The sequence below is a fragment of the Astatotilapia calliptera genome, chromosome 7 (assembly GCF_900246225.1).
Source record: "Astatotilapia calliptera chromosome 7, fAstCal1.2, whole genome shotgun sequence".
Classification (NCBI taxonomy): domain Eukaryota; kingdom Metazoa; phylum Chordata; class Actinopteri; order Cichliformes; family Cichlidae; genus Astatotilapia; species Astatotilapia calliptera.
Window position 1 is genome coordinate 21,975,008 of NC_039308.1, and position 12,804 is coordinate 21,987,811.

At 40.5% G+C, this 12,804-nt stretch overlaps 1 protein-coding gene and 1 non-coding gene across 2 annotated transcripts; both read right to left on the bottom strand.

The window, feature by feature from the left end:
- Positions 1–310: 310 nt before the first annotated feature.
- On the bottom strand, positions 311–12,404 carry LOC113025712 (DEAD (Asp-Glu-Ala-Asp) box polypeptide 54). Its single transcript, XM_026173789.1, has 20 exons — positions 12,111–12,404; positions 11,076–11,202; positions 10,921–10,991; positions 10,644–10,832; positions 10,469–10,518; positions 10,337–10,378; positions 9,965–10,060; positions 9,754–9,875; positions 8,677–8,738; positions 8,218–8,349; positions 7,912–8,122; positions 7,680–7,811; positions 7,307–7,528; positions 7,122–7,195; positions 5,202–5,402; positions 1,755–1,903; positions 1,551–1,664; positions 1,351–1,461; positions 1,144–1,235; positions 311–980 (listed from the first exon to the last, which is right to left on the bottom strand). The coding sequence occupies exons 1-20, from the start codon at positions 12,225–12,227 to the stop codon at positions 739–741; spliced, it is 2,556 nt and encodes an 851-aa protein (XP_026029574.1). The 5' UTR covers positions 12,228–12,404; the 3' UTR covers positions 311–738.
- trnac-gca (transfer RNA cysteine (anticodon GCA)) lies at positions 11,883–11,954 on the bottom strand. The gene has a single exon. It is a non-coding gene; the product is annotated as a tRNA-Cys (tRNA).
- Positions 12,405–12,804: the final 400 nt, after the last annotated feature.

Consider the following 12,804-nt stretch of genomic DNA (forward strand, 5'->3'; position numbering starts at 1 on the left):
ACGTTTTTCAGACACTCCTGATCTTCTCAAATTTTCTCAGGAATTTACAGAGAACAGTCCAAACTGAAAAGCGAAATAAACATTTCCCTGGGTAAAAATGCCTTGTTGATTGCAGAAGTCAGAGGGGCGTGGCCATGCTGAAGGCAAGAGGAATTCTAAGCCAGTTTCTCAACCCAGCCCATCTGATATCAGTAACCACAACACATTCAAAGTCAATTAAAAGTCGCCTTTCTTGCCCGTTCCGATGCTCGCTTTCAACTTTGAAATGAGACCACTTGGACAACTGTAATGATAAATAATTGCAAATAGAGCATGTTTACAGAATTTAATGTCATTTTTATAGAGCACCTCTTATTTTAAGAAAAGATGGGCGAGATGATTTTTGAAACTAACTGCAAATTAAGCACACAATATTTAATATCTGTATTTTACCATTTTGATAAGACATATTTCAGTACTCCAAAACACTTTTATTAGACTGCCAACATGCTTACAAGTAGTAAATCCAGGTTAGTGGATCATAATTAAACATCACTCTGTGGCAAACGCAGAGTTCAGCAGGCCATCAAGGAAGAAGTGACGTGCATTTCTGCAGTGCAAAGATGCACAAATCATTTTCTCCTTAATCTACAGTCACACAAAGCACCAGGAAAATCTTTGGTGATGTTCTCAGATGATTCTGACGCTTATCATCCAGTTCCTCGTGATGTCCTCCACACCATCAACCCTCTGTCCTCCTCACAGTTTCTTCCTCAGCTTGCCTTTCTTATGGCCACCCCTTCCAAAACCTGACTTTTTAACTTCTCCGAGCCACTTTTTGTTCTTGGAGCGGAGCTTCCTCATCCCCCCGCCCTGCAGGAACTGGTGCTTCTGCTTTTTCTTGCGCTGCTTCATGATCTGATCCTTTGTTTTCAGCTCCGAGCGTGCTTTGTGGTCACCGGAGCTCTGTACGTTTGGACCTCGTCGGCCACGGCCACGACCTGGGAGAGGCACGACACAACAAAGAGGTTGGAGGTTATAGCTCGCAAGGCTGGAAGAGGGACTTGAAGTATTTACCTTTAGAGTTGAGTTAAAACATGGTGGCTGATGGTCTATATTTAACAGGCAGACATGTTTGTGCTATTCATTTTGATGCCTTCCTACCTCTTGCTGGCTTCCTGCCTCCTCCGCCTGTTTCTCCATCTGATCCAGATCCTGTATCATCAATCTTGTATTTTTTCTTCCACTCCTCATAACTGACATGTTGTCAAGTGATACAACATCTTCACAGTACAACTTAATATTGTCATAGGAGTAGAGAAGAGAGTCATTGAGAGCAGCACACAGAGAAGCTTTTTGTTGGAAGGATACAAGTTCTTCCTGTTCTTCTTGTTACTGATAACCTGACCGCTGTCTGTTTTGATCTTCTTCTTCTGGTCTTCTTTTCCCGTTTCTCTCACAAAACGCTTCCTCTTACGGTCCCTAAAAAAAGAAGGGGGAAAAAAGACTTTAAATTATAGTTTGAAATGACCATTTGGTGGATACTGAGTCAAACATAGGGAAATTTGTACCATTTCATCATTTTCTTCTGCTGGTTAAGGCGATCGCCTTCATCTCCCATGAGATCAAGGACAGCTGAAGAGGCCTGCTGTTCAAAAGCACTGCCCTCTCCACCGAGACTCAACCTGTCGACGCATAACACAGGACAAAACAGCATAAAACACAAAGCCATTCACATTTTTTAAAGAAACAGATGAAACAGTTTAATGCCTCACCCTCTCTCAGAGTCAAAGTCTTTAGGTCTGTAAGGGATATAATACTCTTCATCTTTGCCTGACTGCCTCTTTTTCTTGGTCTTTGGTCGCTCTTCGCCATCTTCCTGCTGACCTCTTCTTTTACCACCTACCACCTCTGAAAACACCCCCTGGTGGAAATAGAAAGAATTACATGGCACAAAGTGACAAAGCATGATACAGAGATCCTACTATCTTCCTCTTCTAGTTTGTATACAACATCATCTACATCAAAACTGCACTTTATTTTGCTTCTTCTTCATCAGACAGCACAAACAACTTTCTCATTTTGACTCAAATATTGGTTTTGAATGAAAATTCTGCAACAATCCTGGGTGTTTATTCAACTTGTGAGCAGGTTTTCTAATCCACCGTACGATTATTATTGACACTAGTACATGTTCGTGCTGCTGGCAAACTAATACACTCAAGAACATATAGCAAAGGAAAGAAGTGAGAAGTAGGTCTTGGCTACATAAATAAACATAAGACAGTTGTGAAACTTTGACATAGTAACATCTGCAGTAATATTTACACCTGTGATGACATCTCACAAGCATTAGCCTTATTTTGAAACCAAGATTGTTTACACAGAGTTTGTAATTGCAGAGAAATGCTCCATTTATTTTGGTCATTTCATTTTTGAGCAGGAAGCTCACCTTTCTTGTTATAGCCTTTAGACGAATAGAGAGTTTTCCAATTAAATACATATTCTTTAAATAATGTTCCCTCTTATAAAAAGTAGGATAATTTAAAAAAAAAATTTAAAAAATGTATTATACCTCTATTACTTAGAAAAAAAATGTTTTTTTTTCTGTTGTCTGTTATATAACGTTAGTGATGCTCGTTTCAATTCATTTCTTAATCAGCTAAACAGGTCAGTTAAGAAACAGTCAAATATTAAGTTACATTTGAAAACGGTTTAAAAAAAAATATCCCCATTCCAAAATGTCACATGACAATCTCATTGGCTCACGGAGTTATGATGTCACTACACGATCCTTTGAAGTTTGTCCTTAAACAGGGGTGACACACAGCAGTTTTTTAGTTCGTGTCCTCGCAGCATTTGTGTTTGCAGCCTTCACGCGTTCACCACAGAAACTTTTGGAAACCTTTTCAGAGTTGTCGTGTACAACCTTCAACATGTATCCAACAAGACACCAACCAAGGCAAAAAGATTACGCCGCTTCTCCTTCCTGTCGTGGCCAGCCAAGTGACCTCTTAGCCGTCCAAAGGGCATTACATGACAGTAAGAAGGAAAACTACCATCTCCAGAATAAAATTCAACAGATTGAAGAAGAGAAACTTCAACTGGAGGAGAAGTGTAGACAGATGGAAGCGCAAAATAAGAACCTGGAAGAAAGACAAAAACGCCAGCCCGACATAAATATTATTAATGAGGGTTGGGGAATCAAGTTTGGACAAGCCCGAGAGCAGATTGTCTTCCTAATTAAGGAAAACAAGCAAAAGAGCGCGGAACTAAAGGAGATGTCCAACCAGCTTAAAGACAGCAAAGCTACTGTTGAGAAGACAGAATGGGATCTCCAATATATGGACCAAAGGAATCGGCTGCTCCAAACAAACTTCGATGAAGCTGTGAAAAAAAATGAAGAAATCCTCCAACAGAAGGAAGAACAGGAGAAAAGGCAAAGAGACATGGAGCACAAACTCAAAGTCACGGAGGAAAAATACAGAATGCTGAAAGAGAAGGTGGATGATACTCTGCGCCAAAATAAAGACCTTCTTCACGAGAAAAAGCAACTAGAAGGGGAAAAAGAAAAACTGGACAAACAATGCTCGCACATGCAGAAAAGGATGGAGCAAATGGCGAGAAACAACTCCGAGCTCACTAAGGGGATATTGTTGGAATACAACAACTTGAAGCGCAAACACACTGAAATGCAGGCGCAAAAGCAAGAACAAGACAACATACATGACGACCTGCAGCGTACGCTCCAAGATATCCACAAAAGAAATGAGGAGCTACAAGACATGTACAAAGAAGTACAACAAAGAAACGCAGACATGCACAAGGACAAGATAATGCAGGAGGAAACATCCAAAGAGCTCAGGGAAAAGCTTGAAGAAAAACAAGCAACACTGGAAGAGGTGGAGAAAACATGCAAGAAGCTGGAGAAACAAAACAAAGAAACCATCGATGAGTTGAGAACCCTCATCCTGGAAAAAAAAGCTCTTGTAGAAAACTGCATGAAAAAGAAGAACAAACGCTTCCGCTGGCCCTGGAGGAGGAACTCTACTGCTTCCTCAGCAGGTGTAGCCTCGTCTTGCTCCACCTCTGTTCACCTCCCCAACCAGTCCCGGCAGTTGACTGTCCCCTCCTGAGCCTGGTTCTGCCGGAGGTTTCTGCCCGTTTAAAGGCAGTTTTTCCTCCCCACTGTCGCCTAGTGCGTGCTCAGAGGGGATTGTTGGGGTTTTCTCTCCTCTACCTTGTTTCATTATTTACTTGTTAACGTTTTGTGCTTACTTCATTTTACCTTGTTTCTTTATTTACTTAACTTTTTGTGCTTACTTCATTTTACCTTGTTTCTTTATTTACTTAACTTTTTGTGCTTACTTCATTTTACCTTGTTTCTTTATTTACTTAACTTTTTGTGCTTACTTCATTTTACCTTGTTTCTTTATTTACTTCTTAACGTTTTGTTCTTACTTCATTTTACCTTGTTTCATTATTTACTTGTTTAACTTTTTCTTTTTCAACTTATTCATAAAACAATAAACAATTGAATTTATCCTTTGAGTATTTTTCATCGAATCTTTTCATCTATAACCTTTTCAAACATTCATATCTGTCGTTTATCTTCTTCTTGAAACCTCATAAATGGTGAAGGAAAAATCCTGGAACATGGTTTGAAACACTGAAATGTGTGTGTGTGTGTGTGTGTGTCTCACAGGTGACACGGTGTCACTGGTTAGGTCATCATGTTTAGGCTCATTCACTCGAAAAATTATTTAGGCCAAATCTTTAAAACTGTATCATTGCATACACATTTTCAATTCATTTCAATCGCACAAATCCAGAAATAATTATTTGCAGTATCTTATCTGATTTATTTTGAGAATGTCATGCCTGATCATTTGCACCCACACCACCAAAAATGGGGGCAAAAGGGAGGAGATCGCATTTAATCGGTTATAACAAGAGGTCAGAAATATAAGAGCTGCAGAAACCTCTGAATCTCAGCTATAAGCTCATGTAAACCATTTCTACAATCGCCAAACAAAGCAAAGTCACCAAACAGTTAAAAGAGCAGTTACGTCACCATGAATCTGTGGACAGGTAATATCCACACTTTCATTTATGATTTCCTGGAGTTCAATGTGTGCTTAATCCTTAATGAAACTGATGTAAACCTGCAACTACAGCAATCCAGGGAAGAAAGAAAGAAGCAATACTTAACCCATGCTTACTTTTAAATCACTCTCATCCTTTTCGGTGATGTCACAGTCAGCAGTAGTGGTGGGGTTGGTTGGCTGCTGCAGCCTGCTTTCTGCAGCTCGGTCTTCTCTCTGCTTGCTGAATTTGTCCACTAGCCGAGTGTCTTTAGAGCGTTTGGCCCGCATCACCTCACTGGCTGGTGTCTTACTACTGGAGTTGATTTCGAAGATGGTCTATTTCAGGAGACAATTATATGTTTTTTTGCTTACTAGAACACTTTTTACCAGAAAATGCAGCGCTGCGATGTGTCTGCATTAGAGCTGGGCGATAGAACGATAACGATATGTATCGCGATGTAACTTTTTCTCGATAGAAAAATTTAACTATTGCGATAGACCTCGTCGCTCTTGTCCTCTTAAAAAAAAAAAAAAAAGGAACAGCCAATCCAAATTAAGTAGCGCAGAGCCGAACCAATCACAGCCGCAGCGTCACGTCACGTGACTTGTTACGTACAGCACAAGTGCCAAGCCGCACATGTGTATTTGTTTGGGAAGCAGCCAGCCACCGTACCGCCCGGGTAATGGAGGAAATGAGTGTGCCGACTAGAAAAATCAACAGAGCGTGACCGAAGGTTACCGAAGAGAAAACAGATGATGGTTCCAACGCCGGAGAGATTGTCGAACGGAAGAGCCAGAGAAGTTCCGTAGTGTGAAGGTATTTCGGCTATTTCAAGTCTGACAAAAAACAGAGTAGCGTGCACTGTAAATTGTGCCGAAAGCAAGTCTGGAAATACAATAAACTGGTGCATGCGCTACGTCCACACGTACCTGGGCATTCTTGAAAACGCAGATTTTTATATGCGTTTGCACCTTTCGTCCACACGTAAACGGCGTTTTTGGTCACTGAAAACGAAGATTTTTAAAAACTCCGGCCAGGGTGGATATTTTTGAAAACTCAGTTTTTGCATTTACGTGTGGGCGAGAAAAACGGAGAAAACGCAGCGTCAAAGATGTGCGCATTTTTTGACGTCACACTGTGCGCCACGTTATTGTTTCAGTGAAATGAATTTCTACAATACTGTTACTGTTAATTCTACTCTCTGCAGTGTTTAAATGCTTACATATACACACAGTTACTGTCCGTCCACACATACGACTCGGTTCTGCTTCTATGCCGCAGCTTTGTTTACTTTTTCCCACCGAGGCTTCTAGACTTCTGATTGGCCAACATTTCTTCACGGTTAGGAATCTAGCGCCACCTGCTGCTTTGGCATGTTCATAGCAGCGTTTTCCTTCATTTCTGCCTTTATGTGTGGACGGGATTATTTTTTAAAACGAAAACGGAAAATCTCCGTTTTCAAAAACACCCGTGTACGTGTGGACGTAGCCTCAGTCTCTGACTGGAAGCGCTAATTCGTCATTCGGCTTTTGTCAGACTAAAGTAACTGTTAAAACTGTTTGAAAAGCTCAGCTATACAACAAGGAGAGATTGAGAATTTCCTTTTAGTTCTCAGTTTATTTGATACTGACAAAAGTTAGTCAGTTTTGTCTGTTCTTCTGTAAAACAAACTAAGATTTATTTTTAGAATTAATATTTTGTTTCTAAGTGGAATTGACAATTTAGTCTGTTTCGTTTGTTCTATTTTGAAACTTAAACGCTTTAGCGGCTGCCTTTTGTGTAGTTTGCAATATTTGCCTTTATTTATCTGAAAAAGTCTCATGTTCCTTAAGTACATCTACCCTGTTGAACTTATTATGGGAAATAAATATTTAAATAAAAACAAGCTGCTGATTATTTCACATTTTACTTGTGAGCAACGGCACATTTAAATCTTACAAATATAGTTATTTGGCTTATATCGTGATAGATATCGTTATCGCCTGAAATGAAAAAAACATATCGTGATATGAAAAAATCTCATATCGCCCAGCTCTAGTCTGCATCAAACTCACCGCTTTGGATTTGTAGCTCTTGATGGCATCGACTATTTGAAGGCACTCCAGTTCCATTTTTTCCAGACCACACCCTGAAACAAATCAAACTGTCTTACTTAACTGCCATCAGTTCCTCACTACTCCTTTTGATTATTTTCATAACTTCTCTCTTCTTTTTATACTTTATCCTCCTTTGAACTTACCAAGTACTGGATGGACACCCATGCTGGACACATCTGTGTTTTTAACCCGTCTGATGGACTCCGGCGAGGGGTTTGGCCGCGACTTGAGGTACTGCTTGTAGGCGTTCTCTGAGACACGGAGCAGATTTTGCAGGTCCAGGGAGTTTTCGTGAGACGTGATCAGATGAGCACTTTCATCATCCAAGATGCTTTGAGGGACTCGACCAAACACACCTTCTGAATCTGGAGTACGAAAAGAAATGCAGACATTTCAATACAGTGACAGATAAAAAGAGCACTAAATAAAGTTTATTAGCAACCTCAAATGTGTAGCACATCAGTTAAACAGTTCATCTATCACTTTAAAACCTGACAGGCATGCAGTGGAGTCTACCTTGTGTGTGTTCAGGTGAAGCAAACTGAACTGGTCGCCCTAGGAAGAGGTGGAGGTCGTAGACATAAGGCATTTCATCAGGACAAATCAGACTATAGGCTGTGCCACTTCGGCCCGCTCGTCCCACACGCCCTGATGGGAAAAGACAGGGGAAAATACACGTAATGCTGGCCTAATCATTTCAAATTAAAGAGGCTCAATCACTTTGTTCCTTCTGCATACAGCTGCTCACCAACTCTGTGCAAGAAAAGTTTGGCCTTGGAGGGGAAGTTGTAATTGATGACATTATCCAGCAGGGGGATGTCTATACCACGAGCAGCAACATCAGTCACCAGAAGCACCATGGCTTTCCGATGCACAAATTTCCCAATGTTGATCTTCCTGGCAGTCTGATCAAGGGCACTGTAGATGTAGGCACACTCTAAACCTTCTGACGACAGCAGCTGGACATCAGGGGAAAAAAAGAAGTCAACTAAAGCTCTAGTTTTTAAAACAATATTTAACATTCTCACAAATTTAGGCTACACTGTTATCTTACCTCCTTTAGGTACTCCACATGGTGTTTGGTGGCAGCAAAGACCACTGTCTGTTCCTGAGGCTTCACTACGTTCCTCAGGAGGTGGAGCAGCAGAGCCGGCTTGTCATCCACACGCAGGTGGAAGAATGACAGCTGATGAAAGTTAGAAGAAATTAAAACATGCTCAAAGCCATGGAAACATCAGGTGACTGTAAGGACTTTTGCTTTGGGCTTTACATTTAAATCTTTCAACATTTCTGGGAGAAGAATACAAAATGTTTGAATAGCAAGTGTCTGAAGACAGAGCAACAAGTAGAAAGACCAAGACACTGACACAGTAGCTGATTTAACATAAGTTAGCATGTAGAGTAGATGCAATAATCCTGTACTCAGGTTGTAATAAATAATGTAAAACCTTCCATCTAATTTCTCAGATTAACCAAAATGTAAATAAAACAAAAGCAAATTCTGCCTTTTTACCTTGATCTGATCACTGAGCTTGGAATCCACATCCAAACGAATCAGTACAGGTTCTGTCAGGCCTGAGAAAAAAGTTTGTATACACCGGTGTGAATATAATTAGGTTCATTTGCCTTTAGATGCGAAAAAATATGGAAGCTAAGTTGAATGAATATGCTTTATGATGAGAAAATAAGCCAGAAAAACTTGATCTTCAGTTCAGGTTACGCCCACTTCTCGTTGTCAGCAGTTATTTCCCATAATCCCCTGAAGTCAAAGAATATCATTCACTCTCTATGGTCTCTGGTCACATGTCCCTCTCCAGTGAGGATCCAGGTAACAACTGTAGAGGTTTGTATAGAAAATGCCAACTTGTCTCCAAGCACTCACTAACTTACCAGCTGATCAGCAGTAAAACTTGAAGAACGATACAAACTGGAAGTGGAAACCATTCACCTTCAAAGTTAAAGTTATGCCTCACCAACGTGGCTAACACATTTGAAAAAGGCACAGTTAGTGTTGCCATTTCACAGTTTCACCGCTGCTTGTGGAGTAATTGGCAAGTGTTTGCAACCTACATGTAACCAATTTAACCCTGCAAACACCAGCAACCTCTAGCACCCACCAACTGGTCAGGGAATACACATTTTGTGCTACCAACCAGTGGTTGGCAGGTGTTTACCAACTGTTCTCTAGATCTGTGTGACTGGGACTCAAATGGATATGACTTTGAATGTGATTTTTGTAGTGAAAAGGTAACAAGTGTATATCAATAGATTCTGCTAACTTTCATTTCCCAAGAAAAAAAAGATGCTAACTTTCTTTTTTTTCATGATTAACAAAAACTGAGGGAAGTGGGGCATGAAGGTGAGAAAGGCCAGACGACAGTTAAAAACAGCAGCTATGGGAAAACATTAGAAGACAGTTTATGCATTTTCTCTAATATGCAGAAGATGTCAACTACATTCAGATGAAACAAATCAACTCGGTCTCTATCTATAATTTAGGCTGTTTACTTACATCACAGAGTTTCAATATTGTGACTTGGACTCAACTGAATTAAACCTAACAGAGTAGAAATGAAACGGTTAATCTTACCAGCTCTGGCAAACTCCACCAACAGTTTAGGCAGGGTGGCAGAAAACAGCAGAGTCTGTCTAGTGTCTGGAAGTCTGCGGATGATCTCCTGAAGCTGCTCAGCAAAGCCCATTTCGAACAACCTGATTCAGGAAAACATTTCAGAATTCAATTTGGAAAATTAGAGCAATAAATAAAAAACAAAAAAAACATGAAAAATGCAATTTCTCACCTGTCAGCCTCGTCAAACACCACATACTCCACACTGTGCAACTTCAGGTTCATCTCCATGACAACGTGCATAAGACGACCAGGGGTACCGATGATACTGAAGGGGGAGAACTGAGCTTAGCATTTCAGCATAAAAATCCATAAAATCCTATGTACCCTTTTTCTTAAGTTATCATGTGACTTTCAAAAAACTTGACCTCTGAATTCTAACCTTAAGGTCAAGATCGGTGGGATTTGATACCTATTTGCAGTAGACACAACTATGGTATCAATTTGAAACTTCTACATGTCTTTGTTATCATATTCATTAACTTAGGTCTCCACGTTGGGGGTTGGTGGGAGGTTAAATAAATAAATATATAAAAGCACTCACATGTCAGGGTTTTCATGGAGAGCAGCAAACTGATCTTCCATCCTGAAAAACAGCAGAGGCATTCACATTAACAGACGACATCAAAGAGCAACAAGAAGAACAAAGTAACAAGACAGCTAAGTAGTCACGCACCTGTCTCCACCAAGGATCAAAGCAGTCTTGAGACCGGTGAATTTTCCCAGCTGCGAGACCCCGATAGAGAAAGGAAAACAGGTAGTACATTAATGACACACCTAAAGATGTAGTTAACGGCTTTATTTCACACTTTTCACCTGCAAGACCTACATGAACGGTAATTTCCACTCACCTCTTTCGTGAACTTCATGGTCTGTAGGGCCAACTCTCTGGTGGGGGTCAGAATGAGGGCCCTGGCTCCTGTTTGGGCTTGAGGGGCCTTTAGCTTCTCAAACATGGGAATCAGGAAGGCAGCAGTCTTACCGCTGCCAGTCCGAGCCATGGCTACAACATCTTTTCCATCCAAAATTACAGGTACAGTCTGAAGTGGTGAAAAGAAGAGGGTAATAAGTCACATATTTACATCACAGTGTAACATGACACATAACCTCGAAGCAGCACCAACAAACCTTTCTTTGGATGGGAGTAGGAATTTTGTAACCCTTCTTCATGACGCCTTTAAAAACAGGGTAACTGAGACCTGAAATCAGACATCAGACAGGTCATCTAGCTTTGTTTCAGCTCAAATGGACACATCCAAGTAGGCAGATAGTGGAAAACCTACCCATGGACTGAAACCCTCCAGATTTCTTTTTCTTCTTGTTTTGAGCTCTGACCAGCTCCCTGGTGTCTGGCTCCACATCTGACAAGCACTCTGATGCTGCAGGGAAGCGCGGCAGTTTCCGCCCTGGCTGTGAGACAAATAAAGAAACACGAGCACTACTTCTTAGCAAGATGAAACCTTCAAGACGTCTAAAAAACTGATCAAAACGTTATACAGTGAAAGATTTCAATATTCCTTATACTGAGAATGAATTAATAAAAATCTTATGGTCAAGGGTTGTTGCTGTGATGTAAGAGTGGGAGACCTACATCTCTGGTGCAGCAAAACGCTAAATATCCACAGATGCCACTTTGTTATTTACAAATTTTTACCATTTCAAAACCTGCTGATCTACTATACAACCATCTCTAGGGTTTACGGAGAATGATGCAAAAAAACGAGGAAATATCCAGTGAGTGGCAGTTCTCTTGGTAAAAATGCCTTGTTAATGCCAGAGGAGAATGGCCAGACGACTTGGATCTGAAGGTAACATCAAAATTGTACCTAAATAACCACTGGGTACAGTTAATGTATGCACAAGAGCATCTCTGACAAATATTATGGACAAAAATATCTGGAGAAATTAGGGCAGTTCTAAAGGCAACATTTTCAATTAGTTTAACCTTTTTCTTATTCTAGAGACTAGTTTTTCATTCTACTTTCAGGGTTTAGTTTAGTTTAGTTTAAAACTAGAGCGGAAGGAAACAAACTGTTTTTGCAATGGTACTAACAAATAATTCAGAGTATATGAGAAGAAACTGTTTTTTCAGGGGGCATCCGGATTTGAACCGGAGACCTCTTGATCTGCAGTCAAATGCTCTACCACTGAGCTATACCCCCTCTGCCTTCTACTGGCTCAGCAAAACCATGAGTAGCTGACAGAGCTGCGGGCTCAAAACAGCGACATTAGACATCGATGAATCGCGCAGATCGACGATCAGATGATTAAGAGACTCGAGAGGACGTGTAAGAAGGTTTTAATCATTTAAAACTTACCGAATCATCGTCTTTAATTTCAACAGCCAGCTCGAAGTCTCCGTCAGAGTCGGTCTCCGGCTCTCTGTTGGCTGTGTGTCTCTTCTTCTTCGTCAGCTTCTTCTTTCTCTGAGCCATCCTGTCACTTTAGTGTCCTTTCAGCCCGCGGCAGGAAATTTGTTTTTCTCTGCAGATTTCTGAATTATCGAAATGGCATCAAGTTTTCAAAACACCCCATCAAAAGACACAGCACGCAGACATGTTGAAAACACGTGTGAGCTTCATTTTCTTCTTCTACCTCGAAGTGCAGTCGCGTGGCTTGAAACTCAACGCTGCCCCCTACTGCCAGGGAGTGTGAAACGCGTTACAAGCTACAACAATATTTCATTTACATGCAGGATTTAAAGACTGTTTCTTTTAATAAGTCTGTGACTACGTTTCTTAAATTTCTAGAATTAATTTGTTCACTCACCCTAAAAGTAAAATTGGATTTTTTTAAAAGAAAGCACTGATATATAGTTTAAAATCTGAAAGCTTTTAAAGATTAATCTGAATGCTGGTGTGCAGATTTTGAGCTCTTTGGGTTAATCTTTATATGCCTGCACCCAAGATGTCACATTATGTTTTTTTATATATCTTGCCGGACTATTTAAATTCTGTTAAAAGCAGCACAACATTTGCCACTTGGCCTCTCACAGTGGTGGGGTAACATTCA